At 45.7% G+C, this 17254-nt stretch overlaps 1 protein-coding gene across 4 annotated transcripts in view; it reads right to left on the reverse strand.

Annotated features, from left to right (window-relative positions):
* Positions 1-1507: 1507 nt before the first annotated feature.
* The window catches only part of NR6A1 (nuclear receptor subfamily 6 group A member 1), a 230694-nt gene continuing 214947 nt past the window's right edge, over positions 1508-17254 (reverse strand). For all 4 annotated transcript variants that reach the window (XM_049628660.1, XM_049628655.1, XM_049628676.1 and 1 more), the window contains 3 exons: positions 10638-10759; positions 8823-8975; positions 1508-6722 (listed from right to left, as the gene is read on the reverse strand). In XM_049628660.1, coding sequence (XP_049484617.1) covers positions 6634-6722; positions 8823-8975; positions 10638-10759 — 364 coding nt within the window. In that variant the 3' untranslated portion in view covers positions 1508-6633. The remainder of the gene's footprint in view (positions 6723-8822; positions 8976-10637; positions 10760-17254) is intronic.

Raw genomic sequence — 17254 nt, forward strand, 5'->3', positions numbered from 1 at the left:
CTGTTGTAACTTTGGTATCAGATAGACCTGGATTCAAAAGCCAACTCTGCCACTTCCTCATATGTCACCTTAGGCAAAGAGCTTAATTTCTTTGGGCCTCAATTTGCTTAGGAGTAAAATGGGGCTGAAGCCTACACCTTATAAAGCTGTTCTGGGAATTACAGGAGATCATGCATGTGAAGCCCCCATCACAGTGCCTGGCCCTCACTAGGCACTCAGCAAATGTGTTTCTTCTCTTCCTTGCACCTCTGTGTTTTATCTGTTCCCTATTGTGCAGCAAGGAAAAGTCTATTAATTAGTTCTGCAGGGTTTCCTTCATTCTAAAACCACCTCTTCCAAACCTCAAGGGTTCTCTGGTCCCTTGTGCCAGAGGAGGCTGAGGTGTGGGAAGGGAGCTGGGCTTCCCCTCATTTCACACATGGGGATTTAATAGATTTTGATCAGACTCTCCTCAGCCTCTATGGTTTCAAACTGAGGAACCTTCATCTTTCCTGTCTTCATATAACCCACAACCCCAATTCTGACACTTCTCTGATCATATGAACAGCAGGATTACAGGACAGTTGGGCTCTCAAGTTGGACATCTCTGGGTACAAGTCTTGACACTTCCTGTGTGACTTTGGGCACAATCCTTGACCCCTTAGAGCCTCCACTTTCTCAGCTCTAGAAAACCTCATCTATTTACTGGAAAGACAGATGTTAATAGGCTGGACTATGGTGTCATAATAGGCAAGGTACCACCAGCAGACTGCTACACTGAGATACAGCTGTCTTTCAGAGATGTGGCAGATGGCTTTCCTTCCTAAACTCCTGAATGTGGCATTCAAGGCTCCCAAGGGCTTCTCCAGCCTCAACTCTTGCTAATCCCTTCCATCTGCCACCATTCCTGCCACGGCAATCCCTTGTTATACCCAAATATTGCATGTTTCTGATTCAAAGCTGGGTGGGCCTTCAAAGATGTTGATCTCTCTCATCTCTACCTGGTCTAGCTTCCTTTCTGTCAGGTGCCTTTCTTCAAGACCTGCCTTCAACACTCCTCTGTGAAGCACTTCCTGAGTAGAACAAGCCACTCCCTCCTCTACACCCTTACAACCTCATATATGTCCTTCATTACAACTGGATCCCACTGTACTGCAAAGGTCTGTGTTTCCTTCCCCCACCAGACTTAGTTCCTCTAGTTGTGCCACCTTCTGACTGCATGACTTTGAATGAGTCCCTTCACCTCACTTCAATAAAACAGAGGTAATAATCCTTGGAGCTCAAGGAGGTTCAGGTTTGTGAAAAGTCCCAGCGTAGCGCCTGGCACACAGAGCAGACACCTTACTCAGTACTGGGCCATTGATTCAAGCAGCTCTGAGTTATCCCTCTGCCAGACCCTCAGCAACAGGAACCGAGTGGGGAGGGTGTCTGCTACAAGCAGGAGCAACGGGTCTGAAGGCCCCAGCCAGCTCCTCTGGACACCCCACCATCCCTCCCCAGAACCCCAGACAGGCTTCACAGACAGATGCCACGTGCAGAAGGATTCACATTTATTGGTTCAAATACAGTACCTAACATTTGCTAAACATGCATTTCACACTAATTGGTCACATTTCCACAGGTAGTCAATTCACAGAAAAGGGCCCATCCCTTGCCAGCTGGCAGGGTGGGAGGTAGCAGAGGGCCTGGGTAGCCCTTGGCCGGCCCTTTGGGGACAAGGGCTCAGAGACATCCCATTTATGCGATTCCTACACAGGACTGTGGGTGCAAGTGGGCCAACGGTAGGTAGCTGAGGGACACGTTCACTGATGTGTGTGCCACTACAGCACCTGACGGTGGGGTTGTGGGAGGTGGTGCTCCCTGTGCCTTGGATCACAGGAAGGAAATGGTGATCTCTGCAGGGGAGGGAGTGGCTAGTCCATGGCTGGGCAGGTGGCTGGGACTCCCCAGACGCGGCCCAAACATTGCAATGCAGCCACAAGCCCCTATCGCAAGCCTGGGATGGCAACACGGACAAAAACACCAACACCCCAGGGCAGGCAGGGCTTCTTTCCTGACAGAAACATGTAAACAGAGAGGGAGCTGCAGTATTTTTTTCCCACAGGATTCCTCAGGGAGGAATCGATCAGGATGTCATTCAAGAGGTAGTTTTATTTTTTTCTTTTTCATGGAAATTTGAGTCAACAACATTCTTACCTATTATAAGACATTTCAGAGAAAGAAAAAAAAAAATGGTCACCAAAGGGCAAAAATGATCCTTTGGCTGGCAGGGCTGGCTCCAGGATTTAGAAGACCAGCCTCCACCAGTAACACAACTTTCTTCTTGGGCTTGGAGCAAACTCTGGCCTACCTCACAGCTTCCCTTTGAGCCTGCAATTGATTCTTGAGCAGGCTGTGCTTCATTTAGGGCTGCAGGCCCAGAGGAGGGAGGCCAGACGGGAGCTGGATTGGGCAGAGGGACCAGGCATTTTTATGAGCTGGTATACCGAGGCAGAGCCACCGTGGCTCATGTTGCAGGACAGCCAGAAGTCTTCAAGTTCAAGGTAGCCCAGGTCTAGCTGAGAAGGAAGCCCCAGCTTGCTCCCAGACTCCACATGTTCTCTAGGGCTCCTGCTTCTGAGGAAACGTCCAGGCCTAGCTCTCAAGCCCAAAAAAAGAAGCTGCTGCTTGTGGCAGCCAAGAGAGGGGTTTCTGGGGACCCTGTAATTAAATACACATCCCTGAGCTGTGGCCCTAGAAACCCTTGCCTCGAGGCTAATCAGTTTCCAGCACCTGGTGGAATGATTGCCGTTTCTCATCCTGAGACACAGATAAAACATCATTTCACAGACACTGGACATAGATGCTTCAAGCTGAGGAAAAAGGGAGGAATGATTAACTGCAAAGGCAGAGGGGAGTGTAGGGGATTCTCATGGATCAAGTTGGGGAAAGTAAGAATAGTGTGGGTGGGGTTTTTTTTTTTGTTTTTTGTAGTTTTGTTTTTTGTTTTAAAAAATCAATAAAGAAAAGTTTAATAAAAGAGCTGGTCTGAAAGCCTGGATTTCTTAAAATAATTGCAAAATTTTAAAAAGCAACAAGGAAAAAGGCATATAAACCAGGGGCCCAGACCTCAAGACTTGGAACAACTGCTCAACTTCCTGCCCTACTGAGAGGCCAGGGTCCCCTTACTTCGGCCAACCTTGGACATGGCTTAGGTGCTGCCCAGTGTGTTTGTTCATCTGTCTCCATCTGTCCCATTCCTTGATTGGAAATCAAGAACAAAGTTAGGAAATGGGGAGCAGAACAAGGTAGCTAACTCAGAGAGCCCAGGGTTTTAAGGACCTGGTAACGTATTGGCCATGGCAGGTACTCACATCCCTGAAATGGGGTGGCAAGTGAGAAGCAAGTCAGTGTGGGGTGGGTGACTGTCAGCAATGCCTTAGAGACCCTGAGATTCCCTTGATGCATCCTCTGGTTCTGGAGAACAGGACAGGGAGGTTCCTGCGTGCTGCCTTCTATCCCTGGAGGCTTGCTCACCTCACTTACGGGGCAGACATGGGGCTGGTGTCCTCTGAGCCAGGTGGAGTGCTTAGAGACAGGTTCTGGGGAGTTTCTCCAGACTAAGGGCGAGACCACTGAACCTTGTGAAAAATTCCAAAATTCTACAAAGGAGCCAGAGAGCATGAGTTGTAGGTGAAGTTCCAAGATTCCAAACTTTTATCTTGGGTCGAGAAAACACTTAATGGGAAAGGAAAGGAAAAGCCTGTGTGTTTCAATGCAGTGCACACAGCTTTACCACAGCTTTCAGGGTTATAATTTTATGGTGGAAAAACTCTCACTCAAAGTGAGCGCTGTTGGTAGCAGGGGATCAGAGAGAGGACAGAAGAGAAGGGAATTAGAGACAACATGCACAACTTTTTTCTTCTTCCACTAGCAAAAAGGCTACCTTGTTAACCAAACATTATGGGAAGAAAGGCAAAAAACAAACACACCAAACCTCCCCCTCCAACCTTTCTCTGTGTCCTTCAAACCAAATTCACAAATACATCTAGTGGCTGACCTAATGTCTCCACGCTGCTAGCTACACTCCTACCTTCTCCTCCTAATACCTGAGTTTGCAATGCAACACATTCACTTTACCCTGTTTAAAAAAAAGCCCACGTCATAAAAGGACTGGGTGCAGAAGACATTAAAGGCTGTCCACAGGTCAGGCTCCGGCTTGGAACACACGGCCACTTGGCTCAGAAATTCTGCAGGGCTCTTGGCAATGAATGGGCTCTTTGTTCTGTGGAATCTGCTGCAAACATTTGTAAAAATGGATTTGTACAATGGCAACTTGCAGAAGCTTTCCCCCACTCCACAAATTAACAACTTGCTCTGTTTAACGCTGCGTTATTGGAGAGACATGCTCTTGCCTTGTCAGAGAGCAATTTCCTTTGATATCCAACACAACCGGTAAAATGCTTAATTTAAGAGAAAAGCAATTTCAAAAAGTAATTTGACACATGGAGGTCTAGAGCAAAGAAAGATACTGCACACAGGAGCAGTCTTGGAGAAGGGGACTCTGATATATGTCTCCTCCCCTACCTTGAGGAAAGCAGCTTGGAGTCTGACCTGTAGCCAAAGAATGTGATCTAGTTGGTTAAATAAAAAAATTCAGGGAAACAAAAATATTGTGAACTCAGAAATAAACAGATACACACACAAAACACTTCCCATCAACTAGTGAAAAACATTCTGGTTGGAGCTTTTCCTGAGGAACATGTCTCTTTTCTCTTTCAGAGCAGCTGGAGAAATGGCATTAAGGAATAATAAATGCTCTGAGTTTTAGATCCATCAAGGGACAAAGTCATCATTCTGCCGGTACCCGTAACATTTCACTGGGAAGAAAAGATTACAATCTGACACGGACTACCTGGTATGCACATGATGTGGTGGCTGACTGGGCAAGTTTGCAAGGCCGGGTTGGGAAGAGAGCAAAAGACCTTTGACTAAACAGGAAAAACAAAATGCTGTGGGCCCCTCAAGCCCACCCAGGGAGGCACCCAGTTAAGTGGTCTGTCTGCTGCACTGGCTGTGGGAGGCACCTGGGTATAGGCAGAGACAACTGCTCTAGTAAGGCAAAGAAAGGAAAAGCACCTGAAAGAACTCTAAGACAGACATGGTATGGCTGCTGGCCAAAGCCAAGAGGGTAAGGAACGTTTCCCAGGACTAGGTAGGGCAGGTAGTGAAAGACTAGGAGGTCCAGGCCATATCTGCAGAGGGGGTAGCCGGACCCTGAGGAACATGAGGTAGTTTCAAGCCTCACCCCGCCCCCTGCCACTTCCCTTCCAGGTGCTTTGGACTCCAGCCCTCTAGGCCTTGGTCAGCCAGGCCACTGATAGTCTAACAGGCAGCTGGGCCACTCTGATCCTTGGGCTTTCTAAGGAAACCTGGTCTCACTTTGGAGAGATTAGGAGAACTTGGGAGTAGAATGAAGAGGCAAAAATTCTGTTCAGCAGGTGGGGGGATGGTCCTTCCCACTGTATGAAAGACTGCAGGTTTGGGATTCAGTCCTGAGGGTGGGACGAGATGGGGTGAGGGGAGGAACAGGGAAAGGAAGATTATTCTTCTGGCAGTCTGGCCTTTGTCCCACTACCCTTTGAAGAAAGCAAGGTGAAAGGAGAATAAATTAGCAGTGGGCACCAGGATTCAGAGCATGACATTTTGTTCAGTTTTTTTCAAAGGGCCAATAGGAAGCCAAATTTATAAGAGAGAGACAGGAGTCTGAGGAAAGTGGACCTTGGTAGATCCAGGTAAAGAAACTAAGTAGCTGTGACCCCTAGGGAGCTGGTAGACAAGTCCCAAGAATTAACTTACTGCCAGGGACTTGTGTGGATGAAAAGTTGACAGTGGCAGAAACTGACGGTGGCGGTTCAGACGGTGGGGGCGGGGGGAGCCCACAGCATGGTGTGAGAACAGAAACCCTTCTCCCTGAGGACTTGTATGGAGGGAGGACACCTAACTTAGATTTGGTCACTGTGCCCTTCCCCCTCAACTGTCATGCTTTCCAAAGAAAAGAGATGGCTAAATCCTTATCTCCTGTCCTGTTCCCAGTGTCTTCCCCACTTTGCTTGATAAACCTCCCAACGCCACTTTGCCCCTTTATGATGTGCTCTTTTACTTTTACCTGGCAATTCGGTAGCTAGAAAAAGGCAGTTCGCTCTCTGACAGACTAATGTAGGAGTCTGCTGAGAACATGTGGAAAAAGTAGGGATGGTCACATCCCTCCCTTCCCACTGAGGTAGTCGTCTTTGTCAACATTATGGAAATATTCATCTCAGCCCCATCCCACCCTCTCCCTCAAAATACAAAAGAACTATCTCTAAACAATGACAACACTATAACATTAAACATCTTCACATTCTGTAAACTGCAAGGAAATGCATCGGCTGCATTTACACAAAAGCATGTGCATCATGTTGAAGGCCATACATTCAACTCTGTCGTGAAATAAATATATAGAAAAATGAGGTTAAAAAAACAGACAAACAAACAAAAACTCTTCTTGCTATGGAGGCGACTGGAAACACTGCTCCACAGCCTCCACCTTGGTCTCTCTGGCTTTTTCTTCTGGAGCCTGTCCTGCCCACCCAAGGCGTTGCAGTTGGCCTGAGGAGGGGCGCTGGGAACAGGTCATTCCTTGCCCACACTTGTCTTGCAGGAATGCAGTACCACCTTAAAGAGGAGAGGCAGCTGCTCCAGGGGTATATTCACCATCTTTCCTGGTAACAAGGTGGGAAAAGAAGAGTTAGCAAGTGGCTGCAGTGGGAAAGTGTAGCTGCCTCCTTCCTCTCAGGCTGGTAAAGGGAGAATGTTGCCTTTTTTTTTTTTTTTTTAAAGTTTATTTATTTTGAGACAGACAGAGAGAGAGAGAGAGAGAGAGAGCGAGCAAGCAGGGGAGGGGCAGAGAGGGAGGGAGAGAGAATCCCAAGCAGGGTCCTTGCCATCAGCACAGGGCCTGATGTGGGGCTCGAACTCACAAACTGTGAGATCATGACCTGAGCCAAAACCAAGAGTCGGATGCTTAACTGACTGAACTACCCAGGCACCCTGAGAGAATGTTTATTGCCCTTTTGAGTGATTGGAGCAAGAAAAGTGCCAGGAGTATCAGACAAACTGTGTTAACATCCTGATACCCAGACCCATTCTGGTGCCCTAGAGAGTCTAGTAATGGTGCAAGCTATAATCATTGCTACCATTTACTTGCTCTGCACTAGGTGTTTAAATGCCTTATCTAATGCTCACAATATTTCCATGTGACAGCTGGAACTTTTTATCCCTATTTTATAGATGAAGAATCTGAAACTGAAAGGTATTCCTAGATGTTCTCTTAGAGCTAAAATACCATGAGAAACATATTCTGGTTTTTTTTTTTTTTTCCTGTTAGATTCTCTAACTAACATTCCAAAAAGCACTGTTCTTTCGAATAGTATAATGGGTGAGTAAAAGTACTAGAAAGAAAAGGAGGGGGGTAATCACAGGGGCAAGTAAATTTGAGAAATTCAGGGTTCATAAAGGTATACAGGTTTCTTTATTGGAGGACTTCACAGAGCATTCAGTGTGCTAACATACTTTGTAGATATCTGAGGCAGTCGTTCTTCTCCCTGACCGTATCTTAGAGTCATGCCCAGGTCCCATGCCATTATCAATTAAATCAGGATTTCTGGGGTACAATCCAAGCACAGATATTTTTTAAAAGCTTCGCAGGTGATTCAAAATGCTGCCAGAGTTGAGACTCCATCTCAGTATTAATTACTGCCCTCTCTTTATTTCAGAGAGCATCTGAATTAATATCTTGTTCAGTAAGACAAAGATTTGGAAATGCTGAGATATAAACTACCAAAGCACCCCTAAAATTCCAAAATTTTAGGTCCATTTCAGATCTGCTAGACTATCTAGGTCCAAAAAGTAGAAACAAAAATTCCTTTATCAGATTGAAAAATTTTTCCTTCAAAATTGCACTGCTGAATCTGACAGGAACAATCTTAGTCTAGAGGTCACATTTCTGTGTTTTCCCTCAGTGTATACTGGCTACTCTACACAAGAATCTTTACCAAATGAACTAAAGCAACCATAACAACAAGAATTCCTTTGCAAAGGTATAATTTTTGAGAATTATTTTAAAGGTATCACTTTAAATGAATGATCCCAGAAAATCTGTAAGAAATTTTCCAAAATGAAGTTAATTAAAAAAATTGAGGGGCGCCTGGGTGGCTCAGTCAGTTAAGCGTCCGACTACAGCTCAGGTCACGATCTCGCAGTCTGTGAGTTCGAGCCCCGCGTCGGGCTCTGGGCTGATGGCTCAGAGCCTGGAGCCTGTTTCAGATTCTGTGTCTCCCTCTCTCTCTGCCCCTCCCCTGTTCATCCTCTGTCTCTCTCTGTCCCAAAAATAAATAAACGTTAAAAAAAAAAAAAAAATTAAAAAAAAATTGAGATGTAATTAATTCAAATACCATAAAATCCACCCTTTTAAAGTATATAACTCAGGAATTGAAGTTAATTTGAGAAACCCTGAGCCTGTTTCGCCATCCACTGAATGACCATAATATCACCAATCACTAGCCTTGCAGTTTGTTCTGAGATTAAGTAACAAAAGGCCACAAAGCACCCTGCACATCATAGGCACAAAGGAAATGTCAGACTCTCTTTCCCTACAAAGAAAACACAAAATTCTCATTATAATGTAACTTTTCTGAGGGCAATGGTAGAAGTTCTTTTATGCAGTTGGTGATGGGCCTGGAATAAGCATTTTGAAAACACTGCCTGTCTCATTCCCTTCACAAGCCAAGGAAGGTTTGGAAGCCCAGCACTAAGAATGTTACCTGCAATATAGCGAATCTCAGGTAAGCACATCATGAGGTCAGGAAAGCGGTTCGGCTGATGTGTGTATTTATATTCAGTGAAATCCTGGCAAATGTACCAATATCGCTTGTTCAGTTGTTCCAGCTGTGAGGCACTGGTCAGACCCCTGATATCTGTTAAAAAAAAACACACACACACACAGGAAATGGAGGGGTTTTCTATTGGGGAAAGAACACCAGCTCCTTCAATATGTGCATCTTTCAATTAAAAGTTATTAAACATTGTCACAACAGGAGACCTTTTCTCTTTCTGACATGGAGGAACAAAACTCTGGACAAGGGAAGAGAAATCAGATACAGGCAAAAAATTATAAAGGAGAATCACTAGACTGAAACACTTGAGTGCTAGGCTCTATCTTCCTCAGCTCCTACATAGCTCCCAGCACAGTGCTTGACACAAAACAGGCACCAGTGGATGTTCAACAACTGGCTGAATAATCTACCTTTCATAATGTATCTTTCAGAGTATCTTTAAACTGACCCTTTGCTGGAGGCCGATCAGAAAGCTTGCGGAGCCTACACGTTTATGCTAGGCATATACTCACACATGGTCTCCTATGTGCTTCTGCTCACACTATTCTACCTGGGCTGTCACTCCAGCTTTTTTCTATATAGATTTCTCTCTTTATATAAAAACGTGTATGTGTATATATAATATATATGGACATGTATGTATATACACACACACACACACACACACTATCCCTTTTATCTATAGAATATATAGTTTACACACACACACACACGTTTATATATACATAAATAAGAGAACATAAATATTCTCTCTATATATATATCTTACCCAGCCTTTGAGGCCCCACTCAGATTTCTCCTCCAAGAAGTTGCTGCTGATCTCCCTCCCATCTGAGGCTCAAGTAATGTGTAAAGTGCCATTTTAAAGTGTGTATTTCTTGAGGCCAGAGACCTGGGGTCTATTTTTATTTAATGTCTTTAATGCTCAACACAGTGCCTGGTCTAGGGAAGGCACACAGAACAGCAGACAAATGAGTGGAGAAGACAAATGAATGAATAGTGGAGAAGCAGCAGGAGGAGTAGGCAAAGAGGAGGGTATTGGAAGTCTCGACTAGGAAACTGAACACAGGAAGAGAGTACTTTCAATGTTACAAGGCAGCAAAAGCGCCCCGTTGCACTGTGAGAGTACAGCACTCATACACTACTTTGGAAAAAAGAGAATACAAATTCTCCTCCACACTCCGGTCACTAGCAGCTACCAAGTGCCACTTTGCAGGTAATCCCCCACATAAACCACATTCGGCCCTCCTCTAAACAAAAGCCATGCTTGATATGCATTGTGTGAGTTCTTGTGCACCACCATTCTGCCCTGAAGGGGCCGTCAGAAGCACTGCCAGACTGTCACAGAGGTCTTATCTCCAATAGTTTCATCAGTCACCCTGGTCTTCTTCAGTTGCTGGTAAACTTGGTACAAATTTTAAATGACGCATGTACTGTCCTTGGTGTCTGTGTTTAAATGCATTAAAACTGACTAAACAAAGCGAATCCTTTTCCTTCCTCTATGAGTTATAGAGACTGTGGCATTTAGGTTTGAAGAAAAAATCCAAAGCATGCTCTGCACTATAGAGGGGCAGGATGAGGAGAGCACAGGCCTTTATCTAAGATTGGTACCCACATCGTGTGACAGATTCTGTGTGACAGTCCGGAGGGTAAAGGGGTGGGAGGTGGTGTGTGAAACGAGGGCAAATGCTCTCTGGCCAACAACAACAACAAAGTCCCCTTTCCTCATCCCCAGCTACTTACCTTGATTTAAGAAGTTAATTGCTTTCATGCAAGCGTACTCTTCATTGCTGACCTTTAGCTGATGGAACTTGTGATATAGGTAGATGAGCCGCTCGATCACCTCCATCCCTTCATCACTAAATCTGGGAAACAGACAGTGGAGGTCAAGGAAGGGAAGCCAGAGGTCTCCTATAGCTCCTTAAGGAATCTAGGATTGAAAAGAGCCCGAACTTGGGGGAAATGGAATCCAGAACCATTTGTGAAGGACAGGTAGCTCCATGGTTTGTCTAGCAGCCAAGAGAGCTCATATAAGCTGCTGTTCCCAAGGTCAGGTGGGGTCAATCAAATCTAAGTTCAAATCCAGCTCCAACATATAAAAGCTGTAAGACTTTGGGAAAATCATTTGACCCCTCTAACCTTTGAGGTCCTCTTTTGTAAAATAGTAACACTTGTCTGCTTAGGGTAACAAGGGCCAAAGGCAGTCTGTGAAACGTAAATGTGGAGAAATATGACATTATCAAGGTACTGCTATTGTTGAAATGCAGTCTGCAGTGTCAACGGCAGCTGCCATGGTGACTCTATGTGAGCTTCTGCCACGATGAAGAAAAAGCTGACGGTTATATTTTTTAGGTTCACTGTTTCTAGCAGGGCTGAGGTTACACACAGTGAAAAAAAATGTTTGGCATCCCTGACTTCAGCTAGGGAGGGACAGAAACATTAACTGAGCCTCCATGTCATACCAGTCTCTGTGCTGGGCACTTTAAAAAAATACATTTATTTATTTTTGAGAGAGAGCATGTGAGTGGGGGAGGGGCAGAGAGAGGGGGAGACAGAGGATCTGAAGCAGGCTCTGTGCTGACAGCAGAGAGCCTGATGCGAGGCTCAAACCCACAAACCGAAGTTGGACGCTCAACCATCTGAGCCACCCAGGTGTCCCTGTGCTGGGCACTTTATGTGTACTTTCTCATTTAATGTTCTCAGCCCTATGGGCTAGGTGAGACTATCATTACCACTGTACAGACGAGAAACTGAAGTTCAAAGAATGAAGGAGACTGGTCCACAAGCATACAGTTGGTGGCAGAGCTAGAACCTGGAACCTGCGCTAACTTCCCAAGGCCTTGGTTTTTCCAACATCTACATAGCAGGTAAGACTCAATGCGGACCATGATCCTTTCTTTGGATCAGGAGAAAGCTCCTTGGGGGAAGACCAAGTTTTAGAAAAAGGAAGCCAAGGTTAGAGGACTAATCCTCTGGGTCCTAGTGGGGAACACCTCATACCAGAGGTGGGGACACCACCAAACCAAGAAGGCAAAAAGGCTTAATGGGGAAGCAAGTGTTTATAAAAGCTGGGGTCGGGGTCACGCTCAGCCTCTGCCCTTCCAGGAGTGGACTAAGGAGAGTTCCAGACAGGCCTTAGATGCAGCTCAGTCATGGAGAGAAGATGCTCAGCCCTGGGACTGCTCCCTGGTGGCATGTTCAGATCTGAGTACTGCAGCCCTATGCCAGGCAAGAAGGCGCTGTCTGCCCCCCTCAACACCTGGGGATGTACTACTGCTGTCTGGGCTCTACTACCTTCTGCGTTGACTCTGAAGGCCTTGCAAGGGCTTGGCCTCCTGGGCAAGCAGCACATTTTTTCTTCCCTGGGGAAAGCCTGGCCCTGGTTGGAGCCAGAGGCATCTGCCCTTCTCAAGCACCAGGGGGAGCTACAGCAGCAGCTACCTGCAATCTAGAGCCCTGACCCTTTTGCCCCAAAGTCTGGCTCCCCCTCAGTCTGAGCTGGGGTTTCGTTTCTTCCATCAGCTGATCTCAACAATGACGGCTGACTCCATTTCTCTCTGTGCCTGGCCCAACAGTTTTTATAACTTTATTAATGCTTTCCCAAACTGGCTGATAGACAAATTTATACTGAACAGCTCCTATACTAACCTTACCTACCATTCTACCCTTTGGTGAGCATTTGCTACTTGCCAGGTACTTTGTTAAATATTCGACACACATTATTTCATGGGATACTCCCAATACATCCACCAAATTGGTATTACAATTCTCTGTTCACATGTGAAAACAAAGCTCAGAGAGGTTATTTACTGTGCCCCTAGTGCATTCTTATATTTTACCCCCCCTGACAACCATGAGATATCACCTCCACGTTAGGGATAAGGAAGCAAAAGAAGAGCATCTTGCCTTCCACAAAAGTTACATGGTAGATAAGAGGTGGTGGGTGGGGCCAAAGTTTAAACCTAAATTTTCTGATTCCAAGCCTGTTGCTTTCTCAGCACTCCATTGTCCACTCCCTGACTGTCAGGTCCCCACAGCAACTCAGCCCAGGGCTCAACTCAGCTACGTGCAGGGTATGCTGCAGTGCCTCGATGCTGCTGAGACATGCAGGAGGCAGTGGGCCTGAGAGTGAAGATCACATCACTGCCTCATCACAGTACTCTGCTGGCTACTTCTGTTCTTGAGAGGAAAAAGGTCTTTCCTGCAAATTCCCTCTAGGATCTGCCTGGAGGGGTGGTGTGGGGATGAAAAGCAGTAGGTCAAAAAGGAGGACACAAGCAGAGCGGCAATGCCAGCATCTGTCTGTGGCGGAGCAGTGTAGCAAACAAAGATAATGTTCTCTCCCTTAATCAGCAACCGCTTGCCCCAAGTGCTCCCTCTGGCACTGCAGAACCTGCAGGTGTGTGGTTATCAGCCGGACCCCCAGCCTGCGGTGGTGAACTTACTGCAAGGGATACAAAGGAGCTCCCAAGTGCCTGGCATGAGCACATGTCCCAAATCTGCCCGCTCTACTGGGGACAGCACATACTCTCTTTTCCAAATTTCCTAGGACAGGCAACTATCATGGACCCCTGACAGTGGTGGGGGGCTGGCAGCCAGCCCAGTAGCCCCCACTCAGTCTCCACAGCCTGACTGCAAAGCTTTCCTCCACACCCCGCATCCCACCCCTTGATAAACAAATTGTTCTCTGTTCCATGGGCCTGCTTTCTCCTCCAGCCGTGCCTCCTCCACATCTGCCCACTCCACAGTTCTAACGCCCCTGTATTCCCTGTCTGCACATTATCAGCATTTAAAGCCAGAAAGTTGGACAAACACACCCATTCTTCTTCGAGGTTCCCATTACATAGGCATGCTAGGACAAAGAAAACATTCCTGCCAGGATCCCCCAAACCACTGGACCATTCAGTCAGCAATTGAAACTGACACTATGTAAGTTATGTCCCATTAAGGGGGCTGAGAGGCCTAGTTGTCTCCTTTTCATTCAGCTAAATGCACCTACCCCCAGGAGCAGTCATCAGCCACAACCTTAGAGGAACTGCCATCTCAGCACCCACATAAACACTCCACGATGGGAGTAAGACTCTAACTCCAGGACACATTCCAGAAAGCCGAAGTTTTGAGAAGGCTAAATAATTCAGCAGAGGGAAATGGTAAGGATTCTGGGCTTTGGGGCACAACAGATCTAGGTGGTGATGTCTACTTCATCTCTTCCTAGGTTTGTAGCTTTGAGTTTTCACCTCTCTGACCCTCATGCTCCTCCTCTGTGGAACAAGGATAATATTAGTGCAGTTGCTTCGGGTGGTGGTGAGGACTAAACAAATAATGTTTGTATAGCACTTAAGATGGAATTTGGCACAATAAACAGTCTATAATTGTTAACTATTATCATTATTAATGGCATCATCATCATTGCTCCTGTTGCAACAGCAAAATGATTGTGTTTCTTGAACCTTACAGCTAGGATCTGAGCAGGGAAGCTGGGAGGCAACTTTTCATAGATCTGGCAGAAATGGAGCTAGTGCTTGTGAGATAGAATTGCCCATTAAAGCCCATCTAGTGCAAGGCATCTTCTCTTGAGAGTGAAGGAGTCTTGATTAGGGCCAGGAGCAGTCACTGGCTGGTGCTACAATCTGCTTTAAATCAAATTCACCCAGCTCACTGTCTGATAACAGCCTGATTAAGGAAAATGGGTACCATAAATTTGATTCAATATTTGAGAAGAGAAAAGGAGGTGGTCATGTATCATCGGGGAAAAGCCCTTTCATGACAGCAGGAACTTACTTGCACTTAAGAGTTGTGAAAAAGTAAAGGCATTTTGGGGGAGTAGGAGTAATGCAGGAGCAGGCAAGGTAGAAAAGAGCTATGGCCAATTACAGACTCCACACCCTGGGTTTCTAGCAGAGGAAGGAATGCTTTACACTGATGTACCTGATTCCAGGGTTTTTCACACTTCCTTTTCCTCTGACCTCCAGGGCAGTTCCCCATGCATCTCAGGCTCAACAGACTCCAGATCAAACTCAGAGTGGCTCATCTCTTAGCCTGTTCTTCTCAGGCTCCATTATCTTGGCTAAGAGAATTGGCACTCACCTGCCTGGTAGCACCCCCACCCAACTTTCCACTCACTGAAGTCCCACTGACTTTACCTCCTTGTTATCTCTTAATTTTGTGCTGTCCTCTCTATTCCCATAGTCACTGCTGCCTTGTCCAGGCCTTGTTTTCTTTTACCTGGATTATGGAACAACCTCCTACACAGATACCATCCTCTAGCGTTGTCCATGCCAATCAATCCTGACTTTAGAGCCTCAGGGATCTTTCTAAAATGCTAACTGCCCATGTAATTACTCCACTTAAAAACATCCTAAGACTTAACAGTAGTCACATAAGATAATCCACATTCTTTAGATTGGCATTTGAATACCTTCATGATCTGCCTTCTTATACCTTTCTCTCCAGTCATTTCTCCCCTCATTTCTGTCTCTCAGATACATTCTCTCTATACAATCCACAGGATTGCTTTTGATTCCGTACACAAACCAACTATCCAAGATCTCTAACTTCTAGGACTCTGTTTTATCTCCTGCCTTCCTCCTGTTCTCTATAATCTACATATAAAAACCCACTTCAAGATGCAACTCAAATGTCTTATCCCCTGGCAAGCACTACCTGATTATGCAAGTAGAGGTACTTACTTCCTAGTCCCTCATATGTCCCTCAATCTCTACCAGTACCCCCCTGGATTATAGACTGTTATCTGTTTCTATTTGTCTCCCAATCCCCTAAACCACGGGGCTCTCACCTGAGTCAGAAACCGTGTCTGCATCATCTACGATCCCAACACCGCTCCCCTGACATGCACAACAGGGTCCTAGTACATGGAATCAGAACTAACTTGTTGAAATTTAACTCCTATTTTTCCATGGAAGGATTCCATATGCTTTTAGCATGGAGTAGTGAGTCCTGACAACAAATCTATTTCTTATCCTCAGAATCCACTAGAGAGCTCAGCACCAATACATCGTCTAGAATTAGCACTGTTCAACAGAACTTTCTGAGATGATGGCGATGTTCTGTATCTGCACTGTCCAATACATGATCCACTAATCACATGTGGCTAGTGAGCACGTGGAAATGTGGCTAGTGCTAATGAGGACTGAATTTTTCATTTTATTAAATTTTAATTAAATTAAATTTAAAAAGTCACCCGAGGCTAGCAGTTACTATATTGGACAGTGCAGCTCTACATTCTCCTTGGTAAGGAGGCTTCCTAGGAAATAAACATTCCCTCACTAATTTAGCTGTTACTGGCCCCTGCCTTGCTCTTAGGGCCCAAGGGACTGGATACAGTGGGATGGGGTGCCTTACAAAGCTCAAAGCCACAGAGGGCTCTGCATGGCCAATGATCCTTGCCTACCTGCAGAAGACCTGGGAAAACCCATCATTCTATAGAGACTGGAGCCCATAGGCTGACTTTGTAGACAGCCGCAGGCTGCACTGGTGGATTCCAAGCAAATAAGGAGGCCAGGCTCATTGGGCCAGCTCTACAAACCCTGACAGTATTAGCATTGCTAACTGCAATTCAAACACTTAGTTGGCCCAGAGTTAAGGAGGAGATAGGAATTTGATAGAAACAATGAATTAGAGGCTCAAGACAAGGGGTTAGGTCATGTGCAAAATCAGATAGCTCTGTTTACAGGTCAAAGTGTCAGCTGGGTTCAAAGCTCTGTCATTTACAGATTACCCTGAAACCAGTAAGCATCACTGAAAAGGAAATATTAGAAAATCAGAGGAGGGTATTGGCACCCTGATTCCTCCCTCCCTCAGCTTTGCAAAGAGCCCTTGAGAGTCTTGGAGCTTTACTCTCAGCCCAACACTCCCCCTGTCTTTATGCCATGGTAACTGGATGGCAGGGGAAGATGTACTTTGGTCCTGTGTAGAGAAGTGTGGGGGCTAGCACCCCATCTCTTTCAGCTTTCATTGATGGGGGTACCTTTTCTCCTCTTTTTCTTGGTGCTCTGGAATCCCATGACTTTGTTTTTTTAAACTGTTCAATAAAGGTGAATTAATGAAATGTCTATTGCAATGTGATTTAAGCTTTATTTTTCACATGGATAAATTAATAAGCCAGAAAAGCTGTATCGACTGATCATTTGTTCTGATTTTGGGTTGTCACCATGTGCTGTAGGTCTTCAAAGTGAGTGAGTAAAAGATTTGTGCTAGACAGGGAGATTAGGATCCTGGTCAGCTGGGATGAGACATTATGCCAGAAAACATTGAAAAGAATGGCTCAGTCTCTTAGTCCCATGCTGTTACCATCACACTGCATCTCAGATACAGTAACAGAGCCTAAGCTTTGACACCAG

Source organism: Panthera uncia, chromosome D4, assembly GCF_023721935.1.
Source record: "Panthera uncia isolate 11264 chromosome D4, Puncia_PCG_1.0, whole genome shotgun sequence".
Lineage (NCBI taxonomy): Eukaryota > Metazoa > Chordata > Mammalia > Carnivora > Felidae > Panthera > Panthera uncia.